General features: G+C 46.3%; 4 protein-coding genes across 4 annotated transcripts; 1 reads left to right on the plus strand and 3 right to left on the minus strand.

Moving 5' to 3' along the window:
• Positions 1-758: 758 nt before the first annotated feature.
• AO090023000902 (putative HLH DNA binding domain protein) lies at positions 759-1,820 on the minus strand (the record flags this gene model as incomplete). Its single annotated transcript, XM_001821349.3, has 1 exon — positions 759-1,820. The coding sequence occupies one exon, from the start codon at positions 1,818-1,820 to the stop codon at positions 759-761; it is 1,062 nt and encodes a 353-aa protein (XP_001821401.3).
• Positions 1,821-9,113: 7,293 nt separating this feature from the next.
• ecm33 (GPI-anchored protein Ecm33) lies at positions 9,114-10,426 on the minus strand (the record flags this gene model as incomplete). The annotated part of the gene is made up of 3 exons (XM_023235819.1): positions 9,114-9,408; positions 9,473-10,316; positions 10,363-10,426. The coding sequence occupies 3 exons, from the start codon at positions 10,424-10,426 to the stop codon at positions 9,114-9,116; spliced, it is 1,203 nt and encodes a 400-aa protein (XP_023090803.1).
• A 204-nt stretch (positions 10,427-10,630) lies between these two features.
• Positions 10,631-11,022, minus strand: AO090023000906 (uncharacterized protein; the record flags this gene model as incomplete). Its single annotated transcript, XM_023235820.1, is given in 2 exon segments — positions 10,631-10,636; positions 10,642-11,022. Coding segments are annotated over 2 exon segments (387 nt in total).
• A 5,720-nt stretch (positions 11,023-16,742) lies between these two features.
• alkA (DNA-3-methyladenine glycosylase II) lies at positions 16,743-18,015 on the plus strand (the record flags this gene model as incomplete). The annotated part of the gene is made up of 3 exons (XM_001821352.3): positions 16,743-17,692; positions 17,766-17,888; positions 17,952-18,015. 3 exons carry the CDS (start codon positions 16,743-16,745, stop codon positions 18,013-18,015), a joined length of 1,137 nt encoding a protein of 378 aa, XP_001821404.1.
• Between the last annotated feature and the right edge of the window lie 638 nt (positions 18,016-18,653).

Consider the following 18,653-nt stretch of genomic DNA (forward strand, 5'->3'; position numbering starts at 1 on the left):
CAGAGTCATGAGGGAATCCAAAAAACAAAAGGATCTCATTCGAATCCGATCCCAAAGCCTTCATCATGTCGGTAGTATTCGCGATGAAGGGTCTTTGTCTTCTTGGCACACACGCGGCCAATGGGACCCGTCCAATTCGTCCGCCAGTTATACTGCATAAAGGGGGACGGTGTTCATTTTATACGATCTTGGCTGGAATCACGACACTAAATGAAGGTACAGCAATAATAATATCGATAATAATCCATTCAATCACATTCGCTCTATATTCGTATTCGCTTTAGCCTGGACATGGATACACACAAATGAAAATAATGGAACAAAAACCGAAATCAACCGTATATATGTATAGATAGAGAGATAAGAAAATTCCCCTTCCACTCCGAATCCCCACAGGATAACCAAGAAGATGAAGACAACCCATCCCAATATGAACAAAGGAAAGAAATTATGTATTTCAACATGAGAAAGAAAAGAAAATCCGTGCAACTCGCAATTCCCGACCCAGTTTTTGATGTACAACCCACTTGCTCCAGTTCGCCAGGATCCAGTGAAAACAAGAAGACAGACCCTGATGAGAACACCAAGGCATCCCGGTGTCAATAATCAGTCCCGTTCGAAAACCAAATGGTACAATGCCACGCTATGCCACAAAACACAATCAAAACAGCAGAATCGGCTCCAAATCACAGCTCTATGCCCAAGGACAAGGAAATTCATTACAAGGCCAAGCAGAAGCAACATGCCCTGCCACCAGCTCATGGTGACGGAATAATGGACTGGCGCCGCGACGCGGGAACCGAAAAAGTCGATTGTGTGAAGACCGGGGACGAAGGCCCGGTCATTGGGGGTGAATGGCTAAGGAAGCTCTGCGAAAAGGACTGGGAAGACCCGGTGTGTGGCGGGTCGAAGCGGGAGGCCTCCGTGCCATTCACAGCGATCTCGTCGCAGAAAACACGTAGGCCAGGCAACATGTTGCGCGGCCTCGAATCGGAAAACTGGGTAAGAGGCTGGGGACTTGGCTGTTCGGTCTTGGGCGATCGGAACATGTGTTCATAGGATTTCAGCTGGAGCTCAAGCGCCTGGTTACGCTCCTCCAATAGCTGGTTTTCTTGCTTCAAGGACTTGATCTGTTGCTGAGCGGACTGATTCTGCTGCTGGAGATTGGCGATCAACTGCTGAAGCTGCATACACCGGATCTGAGGCTGAAGCTTCTCAGATAGCTGCCGAGGCATCTCATTTTCCTGGCGAATAAGGTGGACAATGATCAGAAGCATGAAATCGATGAGGAAAATGGCACCCTGCACAATGTGTTCCTTCGACTCGGGAAGACTCTTAGATGGATTCCACCCGGCCCGTTCAAGGAAGAAGTCATGAATACGACTGTCCAGTTCACGGTGTAACTGGCTCAAGTTCTTTCGTCGGTTGCCCTCTGCAATGCGGTGCTTCTCCCTCTGGTCGTCACATTCGCCCGTGACCATGCTCCCCTTACGCTTTCGGCCACACAGTTGCTGCAGAGGAGGCTTGCGGTTAATATGCTTTGGGGCGATCAAGTTCACGAGGTCGGCCGAAGAAAGATCCTGGGGCCATTCAAACATCTTCTGAGAAGGCAGAGACTCGGGCCATGAGCTATCGGCTGAATTGGCAGGCGAGGGGGGCGTAACAATGTGTTCGGATGCTGGAAACGGCGACTTGACAGGGAATGATTCCTGAGAGCTGGGAGGGCTAGGGGCGAAGATCTTGGAGGCCAAAGGATTGAATGGCCCGCGAGGCAAAGGGTCTACGCGGGGCAGGGGCGGTAACCGACGGTCGTCAGTCATTTCTGTTGCGTTAGGAGCGTTGGCGATAGAACGGACGCTTCTAAGAAGTCCATGTTAGTTATGCGTCAAGCGGCCAATGACGGTCATATCTTACGGAAGAGAGTAGCGCCGTGAGATGTCATCAGTCATCGAACTCATATCTTCAAACACCACGGCTGCGGTTGCTTAGGGTTTTGAAATAAGGTGAGGTGCAGCGGGAGGATATGTATGTCTTAGTAGAGTGGATGACCCAGTGAGATGTCGATATGTACGATGCGTCGATATGTATGTGCGAATGTCTGAGATTGATATAAACAATTGTCTCTGGGAAGGATAGATCGACGAGTGTCTCAGGGCGGGAAAGACAGTTGATAATAAATTAGTCTGAGGTCAAAGGTACGAAGTAAGGGCTAGTGATGAAACAATCAAGGGAGGATGTTGCTATGGGAGAGCAAGAAGGGATCAGACGAGAAAGTAGTCAGACTGATCCACGAGGTATAGACGAGATGAAGAACAGAATGGTTCCCGAAGGGTACGGTGCGATCCGCTGCATGTTTTATATCTTTTGCAGATGGTGAACGAGGAGGGGAATGGATCTCAGTAACCCGAAGCAGTAGGAGAGGGGGGACGAGAATGGATTGTGGCGGCGCTCAGGACTCTATGGAGACGTGCAGCAATCGATAGAGTGAAGATGGAGATGTATCATGTTGAGGATCTGCGCTCATCTCGATAGGGAAGTGGATTTTGATTAGGGTGTGTGTGTGGATGTACTTTCCGACAATGACATACAGATCTCTCTCTCTCTTTTTCTTTTTTCTCTTTTCTAGGTTCAGAGATCGATCAATAGTATTATTTGGGTTTTTCTTTTTTACAAATAATTCTAATATAATAATAGAGATTGTTATTAATTAATTATTATTGTTATATTATTGTTATTTCCCTCATGCTGATCTCCTTTAATAGAAAACCAGAGAACATTTTCTATCTTCGCTTTTACCATATAAATTCCTTTATTTTATTTTATTTTATTTATTTTCTAAGTAGAAGAATAGAAAGAATAAATAAATAAATAAATAAATAATATTAATCATATTTCGTTTCCCCCTACCTTCCCTTATTGCATGTCTGGACCTCCCGATAGAGGTAGAAAGTTAGGGCATGATGGAACCTCCTGTCGGGAAGAGACTCAAGTAATTCCTACTACTTACATGTGTGTATCTGCAACCCACTTCCTCCCTTCCGGTCCCCATGAGGCCGCGGGGAAGTAGCCTCAACCTTCCGCAAAGTTCAACTGACCCAATTTAGTGTCCTTTTATGGGAGACTCGTCCGAATCTCTGTCACAAAATGGGCACAGACGCGAGGCCCAGACGATCGGCGAATCAACGTGCTTTGATCGCGAGGCCCTCATTTTGAATAGAAAGTAACCAAAGCCCTTGATTTGTCACCAGTGCAATGGTTTGAATTTGATCTACACGGGCCATAGAAGGTAAATGTATCGAATCCCCTTGCATCGACGTCTTCAATAGTCGATCTGAGCCAATGGCCGTCAACCATGAGGTTATGTCTCCTCTTAATCTACCTGGGATAGCATCGTATTCCTTCTCCACCCTCCCATCTAGAGACTCATGATGACTAAGTAAAAATAGTGCCTATTGTCTGCTGCCATGCGCAGGCACTGTGGCTGTTGCGGAACTGGTTCCGGCGCTTGTCCGATAGATATTCAAGACATAGGTTCGGAGAATACCATCGTGAGTCCAGCATCCCAAACTGAGAACCAACTATTCTAGATCTTGAGCATCATCCACAGGCAACTCAGATCGGACATCCGCGAACTGCAGCCACAGCCATGATGAGACAAGGGGAACCCTTGTCCTTTGGGTGGGTTCGATCGCTCGAGCTACGGAGTACTCCGTTTTCGATTTACAATGTATGTACATACAGTCATCTTGCAGCAGGCTCCATCTCACTCCCCTGTCTAGGGTAGCACATTGCCAGGGACCTAGAATATTCGAAAGATTGACAAAAGTACCAATGGAGCACCTTGACGAACCATGATAATGAACCATACATTAACATCCGACGCACAGGCGGACGCAGGTTCCCCGAGGTAAATCCCTCCTCCGCAGGAGGTGTTCAGAGCCAGATAGCACGAAGCAAGGACTCTGGGGCAGAGAGTAAATCATCCCCAAATCAAGAAGTTGCCTGAGACATTCTCAGTGAGGAGTCGGTGCCTACCAGACGTTGAATGTTTAACATGACCACATCGACCAATACTCGATCTCGACGCCATCGTATCAGAATCGACATTATCAGCGAGTATAGCCGAATGCGGCCGAGACGCTATCTTCCTAGCTTCCATAGAAGAAGGGGGTCAAAACACAGAGTTTCTGATCGTCACAGCCCCCGAGACGGACCCATTCACTTGGGTCACCGGGAAATCCCAGTGACCAGGATCTGACGGCTGTCAGACCCAACGATTATTAGTTCTGGGCTCTGGTTTCTTATTTTGGTTAAGACTGTGCTTAAGGCTGTCACCTGCTACGGAGCATGGTGATTTGGAATTGGTTTATTTGATGACGTCTCCAACGGGAGAGACAGATTTAGATCGCTCGAGGAGTTTCGCTAGATCCAACTAACAGGCCAAGGTGGAGATTGTTCAGTGAGGTCGCTCCGTAAATGGGATTCACGATGCTAGGATTTTCATGCTGGTCATCAGCCCATGAGGTCGGCGGCTTGCCCGCCCATCATCCCTACCCGGGATCTTTTGAGGCAGAGCCCGGGGACGGCGTACTTCGGTGGAGATGAAGAGAAGCGGAGGATCCAAATACGGCATATTGGGCCCAAGTTCAAACAATACAAACAAGTGCAACAGCCCAGATGATGTGTGGACTGTTGTGACCCCGTTAGGATGGTTAGTGGTGGGTCTCATGGCAGCCCGGATAAGATCTGTCATATTCGAAATTCTAGGGATCTGCGGGTGAGTATGAAGAATTCAGTGGGCCCCATGCATCTAGCAAGTGTTCTTTCGCTCAGCTAGCCCCACGTTCCGTGCTCGCCCATCCCTTGGGAGCCATGAGGCTATAGCCTATGAGTTACCAAAGATCGGTCTGCTCCCCTGGATATAGCAGTCCCGTATTAATTTTCCCACTTTGCACCCGTTTCCCGTTACGATGGTGGATGATTCGTTTTTTTACCCGATTGGGGGAGTTTCGACTCTAGACTGACTCTGAGCGTTAGTAACCAAACCGCAAACGCTTTAATTAAGCACTAATACAAGCCAAATTCAGGACTAGGAGTGCCCCGGTCCTCTTAGCTTGATGAGTTGGCAATGCCTCCATCCATCTATCCAATTCCTGCGAAAGAGGTCAGAATCACGACGAGCATACCATGGTGAACCCCTGTTTGAACCAACAAACTCAACCTTGCACGTACTCGTCACCCAGGCACGAACTCTTTTCGAAACTCAAAGGAGACCATCACGCACACAGACGGATGGATGTATGCATGTACGTACCTATGTACATACGTCGCATACGTACCTTTTGCAACCGAATTGCTCTCAAGCTATGTACATCCTAGAGCCAGTCATGTGTACCTACATTGAACCTTCACGATGCCACCGAAATTGTCCGAGCGGCCTGGGGGTTTGGCCAATTCCTCATATATTCTCCGATATACCAGGGTCTGGACGAGTCGATACTCCATAATATGGCCTGTTATTGGTGACCCAGACTGTGGGAGCAGGAATACCTGAGAGGGGACGTGTGAGGTTTGAACCTTAATCGGCCATCCTCCAGTTGCAAGGGCTTTCCTTCCCTTGGGAAGTTCTCTCTCTCGGAACTCATCCACACCAACGGGTTTGCACATTTAACTCCATTAATTCGTACGGCGATGTGCAATTGAGGGTTATCACTTCCCGAGATGAGCTCCTGGTTACTTCGTATGGTCGAGCTACTGTGTTGGTAGTGTTACACGGCAGGATATCCAGCGGGGGTCAGTGCAATAGCACCAATCTTATTAGTACCGACTAGGTGCCTCACCTTAGGGCACGATCAACATCACCGACCACGATCAAATCGAATCCTTCAATTGCGACACTCCTTATACATTTGCCACCCTGAAGTAAAAAAAGGAATTGGAAAAAAAGAAAAAATCAACCTAAAAGAGTAAGTCATAAATAAATGAACGTCACGACAAGAAGCCTCAACGGGACCCCAAACTCGCCACGGTACTCGAACAGTCTCGAACAATATGATACATCACATTGACCCTCGAAGCCCTACCCACAATAGACCAACCTATCAACCACACAGACACCCAACGCCTCCTACCGGTTTTAAAACGCACACACATACATTTAACGACCTGCATCAATGACTACATGCATACTACTGCTACCCTCAAACAGGGGAAATCCCTCCCCCCAGGGCTAACCCTGTGCAATGGGGAACTTCATGTATCAAGTCTCATCCATTCGCTGGGAGGTGGCCACGACGACGTTCTTCGCCGACTGGGGCGAGATTCGATGTCTAAGTTAATCGACTCGTGCTCGTGTTTCAGGTTGTGGCTCTTGTTGCTCCAATAGTTTATTGCCGCCGACATAGTATTATCAGCATACGTACATACATCCGACATTTCTTTTGATATATGCATGCAGTGCAGCTTCCCTTTTTTCCCAATATCCGCTATTACGCACATACGGAGACAGAGGACCATTATCCACTTCTGCAAGGATCAATTACCTCTGCTGAACAGCGTGCAGACAAGCCAAGTAGTAGTATCCTTTGTATGACGATAGCAAGGTATCCATCCACATTGACCATTATTGCCACCGAGTCCACGAAGCCCAAAACTTTGCTACCTTCCTTCCACTCCTTCATACCTACGACACGACACTAGACCAAAGCAACGCACCCTCCAGGACGTGAACCGAGCTCCGTAACGTACCAGGCATCCATCCACCGTCCAACGCCACGTAGAGCCACTCTCCCTCAAGGCATTGCCAATTCCCTCAACACCCTGGAGACAGACAAACCACCTTACATCACTTACCGATCCAGACATAACCAAGCAGACATAGCTGAGACTTAACCTCGAAGGGGAAAAAAAAAAGCAAGCCTGAGGCATCCACAACCATATGCGGCAGGTAGTATCGCATAGAAAGCTGCAAGGCATGATGACCCCCATTGTATCTATCATATCAAAAAGAAAATCCACCACATTCCAAATAGAAACCAAGCTTTTCAGTTCCAAGTTTTTTCTACCTTCCTTGGTTTTCTGCATCCATAATTCTTCAATAGAGGCCCCCGTCGGTACCCAAATCCAATAAACACGGACTTTCCTCACTTTGCTGTCAAATGCCAGGGAACAGACACCCCCCCAGCAGATCCCGGCCGTCCAAACTCAAGACCCCATCTATCGTCGAAAGGGAGAGAGATATACTCATTCACGGGGATCGGGAGAGAAAACTCAATGAACAAGCCACTACTTACTCGGAATGGTAGGTAGTAGGGAAACCCACCTACCACAAAACCCTCCCCCCCCATGCTCCATTGAAGGTAAAAACGCAATGTCAATCCGTACATAAACAGATTAGTCCCATTCTCCACATTTCCTAAAGCGTACCTGGCAGAACTACCTGTCATCTGGTCCAAAGTACCAAAGGTCGACTCCGTAAGAGACTTACTAAACAGAGCTACCGACATCACCACGATATCCACACCTACGGGAAATAGAACGAAGGGAGGTAAAGCCAAGAAAATTAAAATATAAAAATAATCAAATTATAAAAATAAAAAGAGAGAACAAGAAGAAGGGAAAGAAAGCCGCGGCTCCCCCGACCCTTTCTTCCACATGGTCGAAACCTAGGAATTTTGTTCCGGCCACACCAGATACGCGATCAGATCCACGAGTCTCCAGTGTCTATCGGCCTCAGACCTAATAATTACCCAAACTATCCATCACCTTCTTGTTTTTTTTGGGGGGGGCTTTCTTGTTCCTGGAAACTGATATCTATCCCCAATATTTAAACATTAAAGCTCACCTGCACGGGTCCTGTTCGAGTACCTTAATTTTCTTGCACGGTACTAGTAGTGCCATCTATCTACTTTTGGCTTCCCGTGTGAGTATCTTGTCTTCTTTGTCTGTTGACTTCCAATTCCTCCTTCACTTGCGCTCCCGGTCCCCACAAAGTTACATATTGATGTTTATTGGCAAGGAGGGAGGTGAATGAAACAGATATAGATCTGTCAATTGAAACTATATCGGATCGGCAGAGGCTGATCATCGTTCTCTGTCGAAGGGGAACGAACACCCACTCAGCCACCCCTTAAGATAGGATATTATATATCATGATCCGGAAATTCGAAGTAGAGTCGTTCCCTTCTTGTCACGATTTGTCAAAGGATAAACCTTAACTGGGATATGCTGAAGATAGCTGATTGCAGGACTCTCTGCAGGAAGCTGTATAAGGAGAGCACCCACCGTGCGAAATGACTCGTCGATTTATCTGCACCCATTGTGGGAAAGGTTTTGAAGAAGTGACCCATGTAGGCACAGCTGTACGAAGCACATACCCTTCCACGGGCCGCTGGGTGCTAAATGCTCATGGAGATAACGCGTCCCGTCCTCAGATCCTTGTCCGCGTTCTGAATCGTGCACGATCTCAGAATCCCCTCATCGGTCGTGATACGTGTAATACAATATTAAGTAGTCTTCAGGGTAGTTGCAATGGTGGGCCTGGATCTCTCTGGTCTCCACGCCAAAGACCGAGGAACCCCGGTTGCTATTACATGCCTCCACGAAGATCGCTCGTTACAATCAAAGAGTTATTGATTTACGAGGCAAAGGCATCCACCACCTTGCTTACAGCACAAACTGTCCCTGGGGCAAGTGACCAAAGAATAAAAACATTTATGACACAAGTACATCGTCTGAAAAGGAGCGCTATAAAACAAGACTTTAGACGCCTGTATTCAACAAAGCGTGTGGCCCGCACGTAATTACTGATAGCAAGCACACTGGCTTGCCTCGAGACAGGCACGATTGAACGGCTTCCGACATATTAACCACCAATTGCAATTTCATACAAAGTAAGACAAAAAAAAAAAGTAGACCATCAGCTGGAATTCGGATTTCCGCGGAGAGCGACAAACCCAGACTGCGAATTTGCTCAAACAAGTTCAATTATAGTCATAAAAACAAAGCACAGGAATCAATATACCCTTTGCTTATTAAGCAACTCTACACGGCTGTAAGTGGAGTCCGATATAAGAAATAACAAAGTGCACAACGGTTTGGTATCGAAACATCCTTTACAGAGCATACTGGACCAGGGCACCGAAGACAGCGGCCAAGCCCATAGCAGGCATCGAGGAAACATCAAGAGCAGAAGCAGCGCCGGTAGAGGTGGCAGAAGCCTTGCCAGTGGAAGTGGTAGAGCCAGACTTGCCATCACGGGTCTCCGGGTTCGAGGTAGTCTTGCAGGTCTCCGTACCCTTGATGACCTCGCGGTTCTTTGCCATGTTGTCAAAGGTAGTGCAGCTGATGTTACCAGTGCTCTGCATGTTGAAGTCACCCCTAACCAACTTAAGAGAGTCAAGGTGGGCCCTAAGAGATATTGTTAGCACGAAATCTCAAAAAATTTCATGTGATTGTCAGAGTCCAAACTTACTCGTTGAATTCACCGCTGAAATCAATAGCACCTGTGACGGTCTCCAGCTTGGGGAAGTCGATAACGTTAAGCTTGTCACTGCGGGCAATCTGGAAGCCACCGTTGACAGTCTTGAGCACAGGCATGCTGATGTTGCTGAGCTTGCTGTTATCGTTGAAGATCAAGTCGCTGGTCTCGGTAAGGTTGGGAGCGCTGAACGACTGGAACTTGTTACCCCAGAAGCCGAGCTGACCCTTGAGCTTCTCCAGAGAGGGAACGGAAACCGAGCTGACGTTACGGAAGGTCATGTTCTGACCTGTGCCAAGGTTGGGGAATTCGATCTCAAGACCGTCCATGTTACCGGCAAAGTTGATGAGGGCAGTAGCGTTCTTCAGGTTGTTGACGTTGACGGTCTTCAAGTTGGTGTTCTCGGTAATATCGAAGCCACCCACGGTCTCAAGAGAGATACCGTTGAGGCTGCTCAAACCAGTGTTGGTAATGACAACACTACCAGCTTCCGTAACACCCTTGGTGAAATCCAGGCTCTGGAGCTGAGGCAGAGCAGTAAATTCGATAGAACCAACCTTGGTGAGCGCGGCGAAGCTGAGGGTAGTAAGAGTGGTAAGACCGGTCAGCTTGAAGGTGTCGCCGATGGAGTTCAACGAAGAAGCAGAGAGGCCGGTCATGTTGGAAGCACCATCGCAGCTCAGTCCACCGGAGATCTGCTTAACTCCATTGAGTTGGAGATCGCCAGAGTAGGTTCCGGAGATCTCAACATCACCCTTAAGGGTGCTGCAGCTGGAGTAGCCGTCGGCATCGCTCTGGTTCTCGATCTTGATGGTGTCACCCGAGCCGCACTCTATATCTATTGTTAGTCATTCGTTTCTTTCATCGCGCCACTCTTCACTCACTATCACTAGCAGCAAAGACGGCCTGAGCCGCGGCCAGGGCGGGAAGAGCGTATTTAATGAACATTGTTATGTGATTTCTTCTAATGGAGATACTGTTAGCACGTTGGACATGATCAAGGTCTTTCTTCAAATGAGAGGCAACCAGGGCTTAATGGTGGGCGGAATGCCATATATTGGTGTACACAAGGGAACACATTCAATGAATGGATGATAGACGCCTTCACTTACCGATAATGTTGTGGACTACTTGGGTATGACGGGGCGATATTTAGCCCTTACCAGATAACAGTAGCGCAAAGTCGCAAAGAGTTGAAAGAGGGGTGGGATCCAAAGATAAATAAACGAGTGGAAGAAAGATAGAGCTTCAACGAAAGAGAAGCGGTTTGATGATGGTTCCTTCAGCGAAAGGATGTGCACAGATTGGGTAGGCACGTTTTGACACAACAAGAAAAGAGAGGAAAGGAGAGGAAGAGAAGGAGAGACTGGGATGGCGAAGAAAAGCGTCAGAAGAGGGAAGGAAGGATTGGCTTTCCAGGAGCGCAAGAAAGGAGTCGTGGCCCGAGGACGGTGGACCTGAGACCGGGGTGGTCCCTCCTTGCTACGACAAAAATAAATTACCTTACTAGTACGTGTATCACCACGGTAATCAATCGTTTTCATTTTTGATCCCTCTTATTTTTTCACATTGGGAAAATATTATTACCGGGTGCAGGTGAAAGAAATCCTGTTTTTTTCTCTTCTGATCAGGAATGAGCCCGTTGTTCCTACTGAGTTTCCCCCCTTATCGTGTCGCACCTTTCCAATAAGCAAGGTCCAGTTCCAATCCTGATTCGCCCTCGGATTCTTCCTTCCCCATCGCCATTGACCATTCAGACCAAAACATTGTCAGTGTGTCCCACTCCTCCGCTGTGTACCTGGATCCCGTCGGTACAATACTCCTGTAGCCGAAATGATAATAATCATACTCCGTAATAAAAACCAAGATAATACCATAAGAGTACCTACAGAGTAGTATATAATATCCTCCTTGCGGATCTATATATTGCATACAACATAGAATTTCTTACTATCTACCACCGCGTAGTTCTTCCATACACCATTCTGTACAAAACTATCATTGTTGATACATCGACGTTACCGACGGTATTATTGTATCGAGTATTGCGTATTCTGTACAACGGAGGATAAGACGTTAGTTGGTATGCACCAAGATACTGTCTCAAAACAGAGGGCAAGACCAGAAAGAAAAAATTTTTTTCTGACCTCATAGTGGAGTGACTCTATCTAAACGAATATATACTAGGTAGCCGGGAGTAGGATTACAGATACAACTATCAAGATCATCACGATGATCATTTATAAACAATAATACAAATTTACAGCAACTCCGCCCAGTACCTACGAAGTACTATTTGTATTGGCGCTAGAAGGGGCCAGACTCCAACAAATTACATTACCTGGATATCATGGATTTGCATGCATTTTTGTCGGGAGTATTACTACTACGTACAGTGCAGCATCTACCTAGGCAATAAATGTGATAAAGCCCGATCACCCCATTCCAAGCCGAAACTATCTGCTACGGCCGACCCTATTTACGCCATATTTAGGAGCAAATGTTGTTCCTTCCATTCTCAGAGGGTCCCTTGAATGCTATGAACGTTAGACAAATTCATTAATAGAAGACAAATAAAGCCTACCGTGGCCGATCTGAATTTGCTGGAATCTAGTGGGACCCGCTCCCTCTCCCATTTCTGGTTTGTGAGCCATTGCGAACAGACAATCGGAATGGAGAGTCGCCTGCCCAAGTGGTTGGCGATCAACTCTGGCTTCATGCTGACATGCGCGTTCATTAGGTGGCTGTCAGAATCTTCATTCTTGTCATGTCAAGTTAGTCCATTGCAGTTGATTACATTCTTCTGGTCCTGAACGCATTTTGTTCTCATAGGTAACTAACTCATTGTTTTTTACTTTTGTGTTGATGATACTCGATCTACTCCGTAAAACTCAATGTGACCATTTCCATGGTTCGATTTTTCTATTTGTTTTCTTGGCACCTTTGTTTTTCTGAACCGAGCTGATCAGGTACCATGGGTAAAGTGGGTAATTATAGGTAAGCAGTTACCAATGGACGATAATAATAGGTGAGTCTAGTGGCGAAACCACGGCTGGAACGTCCAATGGACAACCATCATCACGTGTCGAAGAATACAACTACGGCTGTAATTCCCATACCTCAGCTCTGGCCCACTTGGTCTGATGCTAATGAAGCTAGCTGGACCCATACTAAGCTCCTGTAATTGCGATCTTACAGCACAACGGGGCAACCCGGCTCAGTTAATCTGCACAAATACATGAAGACGTCTAGACTTTTGTGCTTGATGCTGACTATACATACGGAGTAAGTACTGCTGTGGCAAATTCTCAGCTCAAGATTACTAGACTTCGAAAATTAAAAGAATAAAAGTAAGACCTACAAATCTTTTGAATATGGATGTAAACAAAACAGCCTCGATACGGAACCCGGTAATTCTCTAGGTAAAAAGCCATTTTGAGGAATGTTCCAGTTGTGTACAAGAATTGAGAGACCCAACGGCTGTAGCTTGGCAGATCGATCCTTTTCCGCCCTTCATCAACCAGCCTTTGTTGGAAAGAATAGAAGCTGATTGCTTACTTCTTTCGTCGCGATCAGTTTAGGGTTCTCACCCATCACTCCACTATCGGCCACGGCCCATCCAAACTCCACAACTAGCCGTCGTAACAATCGCTTCTTCCGCGACCAGGGAGTTCACCATATTATTGGTATCGCTGCAGAGAGTAATCCGAAAGTATTTCGTAGTGTACCCTACCTCCTACGTACCTTCCCTTCTCATCTTATAGAGAGTGATGCACTATGAAGTAGATAATGGCTTTTGTGAAGTGTTTACCAGTACATTCCAAACTGTGGCGTTTCCGCTAGCTCTTTACCTTGACCATACGGCGTACAAACTCATTACAATCCCATATCCTTGGCATGTTACACCTAGATATACAAGCCTGATGCACTCTACTGCCCTTAAACCCATTGAACTAGTCCACGTAGTGCTTGCAAATCCTAGGTCGATCGTCGTACAGTACATATTCGGAAAGCAGAGAAAGCACTGAAGCATATTAGACACAAGTCGTGTACCGAAAGCATATCAAGGGTACGTATGCTTCAGCAGACTTAGAACGGCGACGACTAAAGGGTGTCTTGTGTAAGTGCTAGAGTGAATCCATAGTTATCCATATCTCATAGTATCAGCTTTCACAACTCAACTGTCTACCCCGTCCTCACTTCTGGTCGTCACAATTACCTAGCTCGGTCAAAGTTTGCTTCTAACTTGGACAACCCCTTAACCACAACAGCCGATCAGCTTTCCCGTTATCTCTAAAGGAGACATGCCTTAGTTTTCAGGTAGGTCTTCTACTGCATAGAGGTCAAACATATGGAAGGCTTCGATCTACATGCCAGCGTCAACCTCGTGCCTCGAGACGCGCTTCTTAGGATGGCCAAGACTAAAGACGCCGCATGGTAGGCCAATAGAAGTGTCCGTATATCAGATGTAGTCACAATTGCAGTTTGAGTAATGATCGTTTTTTCTCATCTCAATATCTGCCTACACTTCCGTCTTATCCGTTCAGGGGACTGCTCGCCGATCCGTCACTAGGAATTATTTCAAAGCGGTTTCTATGTTTCACATATCTCTTACAGAGCATTAACCATGGCGTGGTAACGGATTGAAGTCCATTATATATTGAGTATCAAGAGCATGGGTCGAATGACCTTCCCGCATCTTTCTTTACTTCCCACGACGATTTGACATGCTATCTTGTGCCCTTCTAGAGCCACGTATAGTCCATCTAAGAGCTCGCTAGCCTTCTCACAATCATAGCAGAGCCAACCCTACATCGAGTAACACCAGGCCGGCAATTTACATGATTTATCCTCTGAGTTTGACGGTGGGTATAGAAATGACTGTATTCCGTAAGGACTTCAGGTCGTTATGGAATGAGGACCAATTTTAGTGACAATATAGAAACTTTAAAGAAAGGGATTAAATAACACTCATTGATATTCCACAACTCTCTTCTGTATCTGATGAAATCCAACAGCATATTCGATGAGCGCGCAGCTCTTCAAATGCCGGCCTTGGTGTCATAGGAATGCATATTTTCCAAACTCTCCCATAGACTATTGACCACACATAGTCTCGTTGAAACACCCTGATAGCCATATCCCCGTCTACCCCTCTCGTTCATGCAGACTATGGAGTATGGATCCAAAGAAGGCTCCGGGAGGGTATGTACCATGGATGGGGCAAATGGGGAGTGGGTGTTTAGGGTTATACCACCTCTAGTATATCAATGTCTCCGAGAATTACCTCACTATGAAGTACGTATAAGGCACTCAGTCGACTTGAAATAGGTCATTGTGGTTGCAGGAACACAAAGCAGTGTTTAACAATACGATTATTGCATGCACTTATTCATTCAATAATCAATCGATTGGCTAAGCATTCACTCGGCTCAAGTGAAGCCAGGCTTAATCCGAAATGCAGTGCATATAATACCCCTTGTCACACTATGTAATACACCAATACCTAAGACAAATCTTACCTGTACCTTAGGTACCCGCCACCACGTTCTTCGAGGCGCCACTGGACGGGTGGCTAAACACTACCTAACGCCCCAGTGCCCCGAGGACGTTACTCCGTATGACTGCTCTCAATGAATGAAACAACTGCGCACCGGAAATAGCAAAAGTGGCTGAAGATGAATGGACGATCATCATATTCTTATACATCATAGAATTACATATGAGAAGAACAGAGAAACGCGGTTACCCCGATTATTACAGAACGTCGTGCAACTCGAATAGGGGGGAGGTCATTAGACAACATCGGTGCTACCTTGACAACCAGGAATATGCAGCAGCGGCTTTAGGTTTCGCTCCAACATTCACAATGTCGGAAACCCTGTCTGTCAGCTTGGCACCATTTAACTTAAGCTTTTTGAACGACTCATACGTTATCCATATCGTCATGTTAGTCGTTACCGATTTCTATTGGTTATTGCCGCGTTCGAGAAAGGTGGCTGGTATTGCTAGATAGGACAAAATACAAAGTCCGAGCAGGACAACTCAAGCGCATGCAAAAGCTCTGCATACGGTGTATATTGGTTCTATGCGTTTCTAACATTAGACGGTAATTGAGTGCAATGTCCGGCCAAGTCCATTTCCCTCGGCCATTGTTATGGACTTAAATGATTCAGAGCACCTGTCTTCCCTGGTACCATATTTCCTAGTGGCAGCCGTATTGATAGGTATCTTGGATGCCTACCCACTACCGAGTAATTCAATATATAACGGACAGCAATATTACACTAGGGCTTCTGATGTGGATAATCAAGTTTATCGACGGCTTCGGTTCGCTTGAACATTAATTAACGTCGAGATGACGCAAGCACATTCTTCTGTGTGACTTTTTTCTTGGATGTGTGCGTGGACTAGATTTCCGTATGCAGCGATTCTATTTGAATTTTGTTTTATTGGAAAGAATAGGACCAAAAAAAAACCAATATCACTTATAGTCGGTGTTGGAGTCTCTCGAAATGATATGTCTCTCTTCCGTACTCCGTACTATCTTCTATATATATAACTGAACCACTGCAAGGGCAAAGGCAAGGAACAATAATGACATGATGCTCAATAACACCAATTGGACTTTCTGCAGTGAGACTTGAGCATGGACATTCAACACTTTGATAGTTCTAGATAATCCTCGCTGTTCGACTTGAATGGCTCATACTTCATCAACCGAAATATACCATTAAAAAATATATCTTCAAACTAGAAATATCAAATCACCATAGAAAATAGACTAGAGATACATATAAACATATATTAATGTTGTCATTAAGAACGACTATTGGAGATAATATCCTAATACTATTTACACTCTAACTTGCCAAGCTGCAGTGAGACTTTCGATTGTTATGCACCTAAATAACTGTAGCATATGAATACTTAGGGGAGACACAATGGTTGGGATCCACCTTAGAAAATAAACAACATCCATCCCAATATTGTTTCACTGCCTTCCAAGTAAATCCGTTCCTTAATACCTATGGAATACATCAAATAAACACATAATATCAAAGCCCTCGAAGACTACGACATCTGTCGGAAATACGAGCCCCGTGATTGATGACATATCCCGAGCTCTCATTGTGACATCCACTAACCACAGCTCCAACACAAGCTTTCCAAAAGACTACTGAGTTTATTTACATCCAAGAGATAGAACCTCAATATCATTTCTGAACCGGAAAGTATATATACAGCTATACAGAAATATACAATGGCCCTCCGACGCTCCGCACGCTTAAATGCCGTGACGAACAGCGTACAGCCAACTATCCAAGCAAAGAAGACCAACAGAGCTCAGCAAACCAGCGGCGTTACCAAAGCACGAAAGACCCCCGCAAAAGGAAAGAAAACTGTGGGCTTGACTCTAGAACGGACTCTCGAGAATCCAACCCCCAGCAAAACGGCAAAAGCTGACACGGCCAAACAAGAAAAGACCAATAACATTTTCGATCCTTTACCTACTGATCGTAGTATTAGCAGGCTACGCTCCACACCCCCTCCTCTTGACCGTCCTGTTGAACCTCATAGAACAAATGCGACCCTTCTAACACCTCACGGTTCTTCTCTGGTTGCCTACCCGCCCGGTACTGAGAATGCCTCGCCTAGCAAAACCGGCCGACCACGTCCAACAGCCACGACCGGTACGCTTCTCGAGAAAGCTGTCGCGCATCTAATCGCCACTGACTCTCGCTTGGAGCCGGTTATAAAGCAACACCCGTGTCCGCTCTTTTCGCCAGAGGGTTTGGCAGAGGAAGTCGATCCTTTCCGAAGTCTAGTGGTTAGCATCATCGGGCAGCAGGTATCAGGCGCTGCGGCGAAGTCAATCAAAAATAAGTTCGTGGCATTGTTCAACAGCGGGGATAGCGGAGATAATGCACCAGAGGCGAGTCGTTTCCCGAAGCCCGAAGAGATAATCAAGTGTGATATCGCAACATTGCGGACAGCCGGCCTCTCTCAGCGGAAAGCCGAATATATCCAAGGGCTATCGCAGAAATTCGCAAGTGGTGAATTGAGTGCCCGAATGCTGTTGAATGCGAGCGATGAAGAGCTTCTCGAGAAGCTGACGGCTGTTCGGGGCTTGGGCAAGTGGTCGGTTGAGATGTTTGCTTGCTTTGCGTTGAAGCGCATCGACGTCTTCTCGACCGGTGATCTGGGTGTGCAGTAAGTCATTACACGTTATGTTTTTTGGGGGGGTGGCTGGGCAGTCTATAAATGGTGACTAACTACGGAGTAGAAGAGGATGCGCAGCTTTCATGGGGAAAGATGTGAGCAAATTAAAGGCAAAGGGGGGCGGTAAGTTTAAATACATGGCAGAGAAAGATATGTTAGAGCTGGCTGCGAAATTCGCTCCGTATAGGTATGTAATGTGAGCCCTGAAAAGCGAAACGCATGGAACGCAGTTCTCACATGGCCCCGATAGAAGTTTATTTATGTGGTACATGTGGAGGGTAGAGGACGTGGACATCGCGGTCTTGACTACTTAGAGGAGAGTAAAATCTTGGCTTGTAGTATACGATATCGTTGGTATATATTGAGCGGCCTGGTAGTGTGTACCACGGATTTGAAAATAGCAGGTATCCTGCTAAACGGAGTGTTTTCCCAGATTTCAGTTGGTATGAGACAAAACCTTCATCAGAAGAGTAGTTGGTCGTACTCGTCAACTCAAATGCTTATCAGATTAGACCTGGCTTATGCATCCATGGCCTCAGATACTACGACTGCCCAACCACAGACATTACCGACCGAATGGCCAACTGGAAGGATTCAATCAACAAATGGCGACAAATGAATTTGTACAGTATCAGTACACATGATCGAACGACGTATCAAAACCAATTAAATTCAGCCAGTGCTCATCGCAACTAAGCGCTGCAACCGAACCGAAACATAAGCCTGTCTTCATCTATATCCCGCTTTTCTATCACCATGGCGCGGTTTTGAATCTTCCTAATCAGCAGAACTGAGCACAAGCTATTTACCGGCGTTTGACAACGAGGGAGTCGAGATCCGCGCGCTCCTTCTGCTCCTTCTCGATCTCGCGGATGATGGGGCTCAGGTATTCGACATCCTAGCAATAGCAATCAGCGATTTGTTGCTTCAATGCCCTATAGAAAGTCTCGGA

Source organism: Aspergillus oryzae, chromosome 3 (genome assembly GCF_000184455.2).
Source record: "Aspergillus oryzae RIB40 DNA, chromosome 3".
NCBI classification, from domain to species: domain Eukaryota; kingdom Fungi; phylum Ascomycota; class Eurotiomycetes; order Eurotiales; family Aspergillaceae; genus Aspergillus; species Aspergillus oryzae.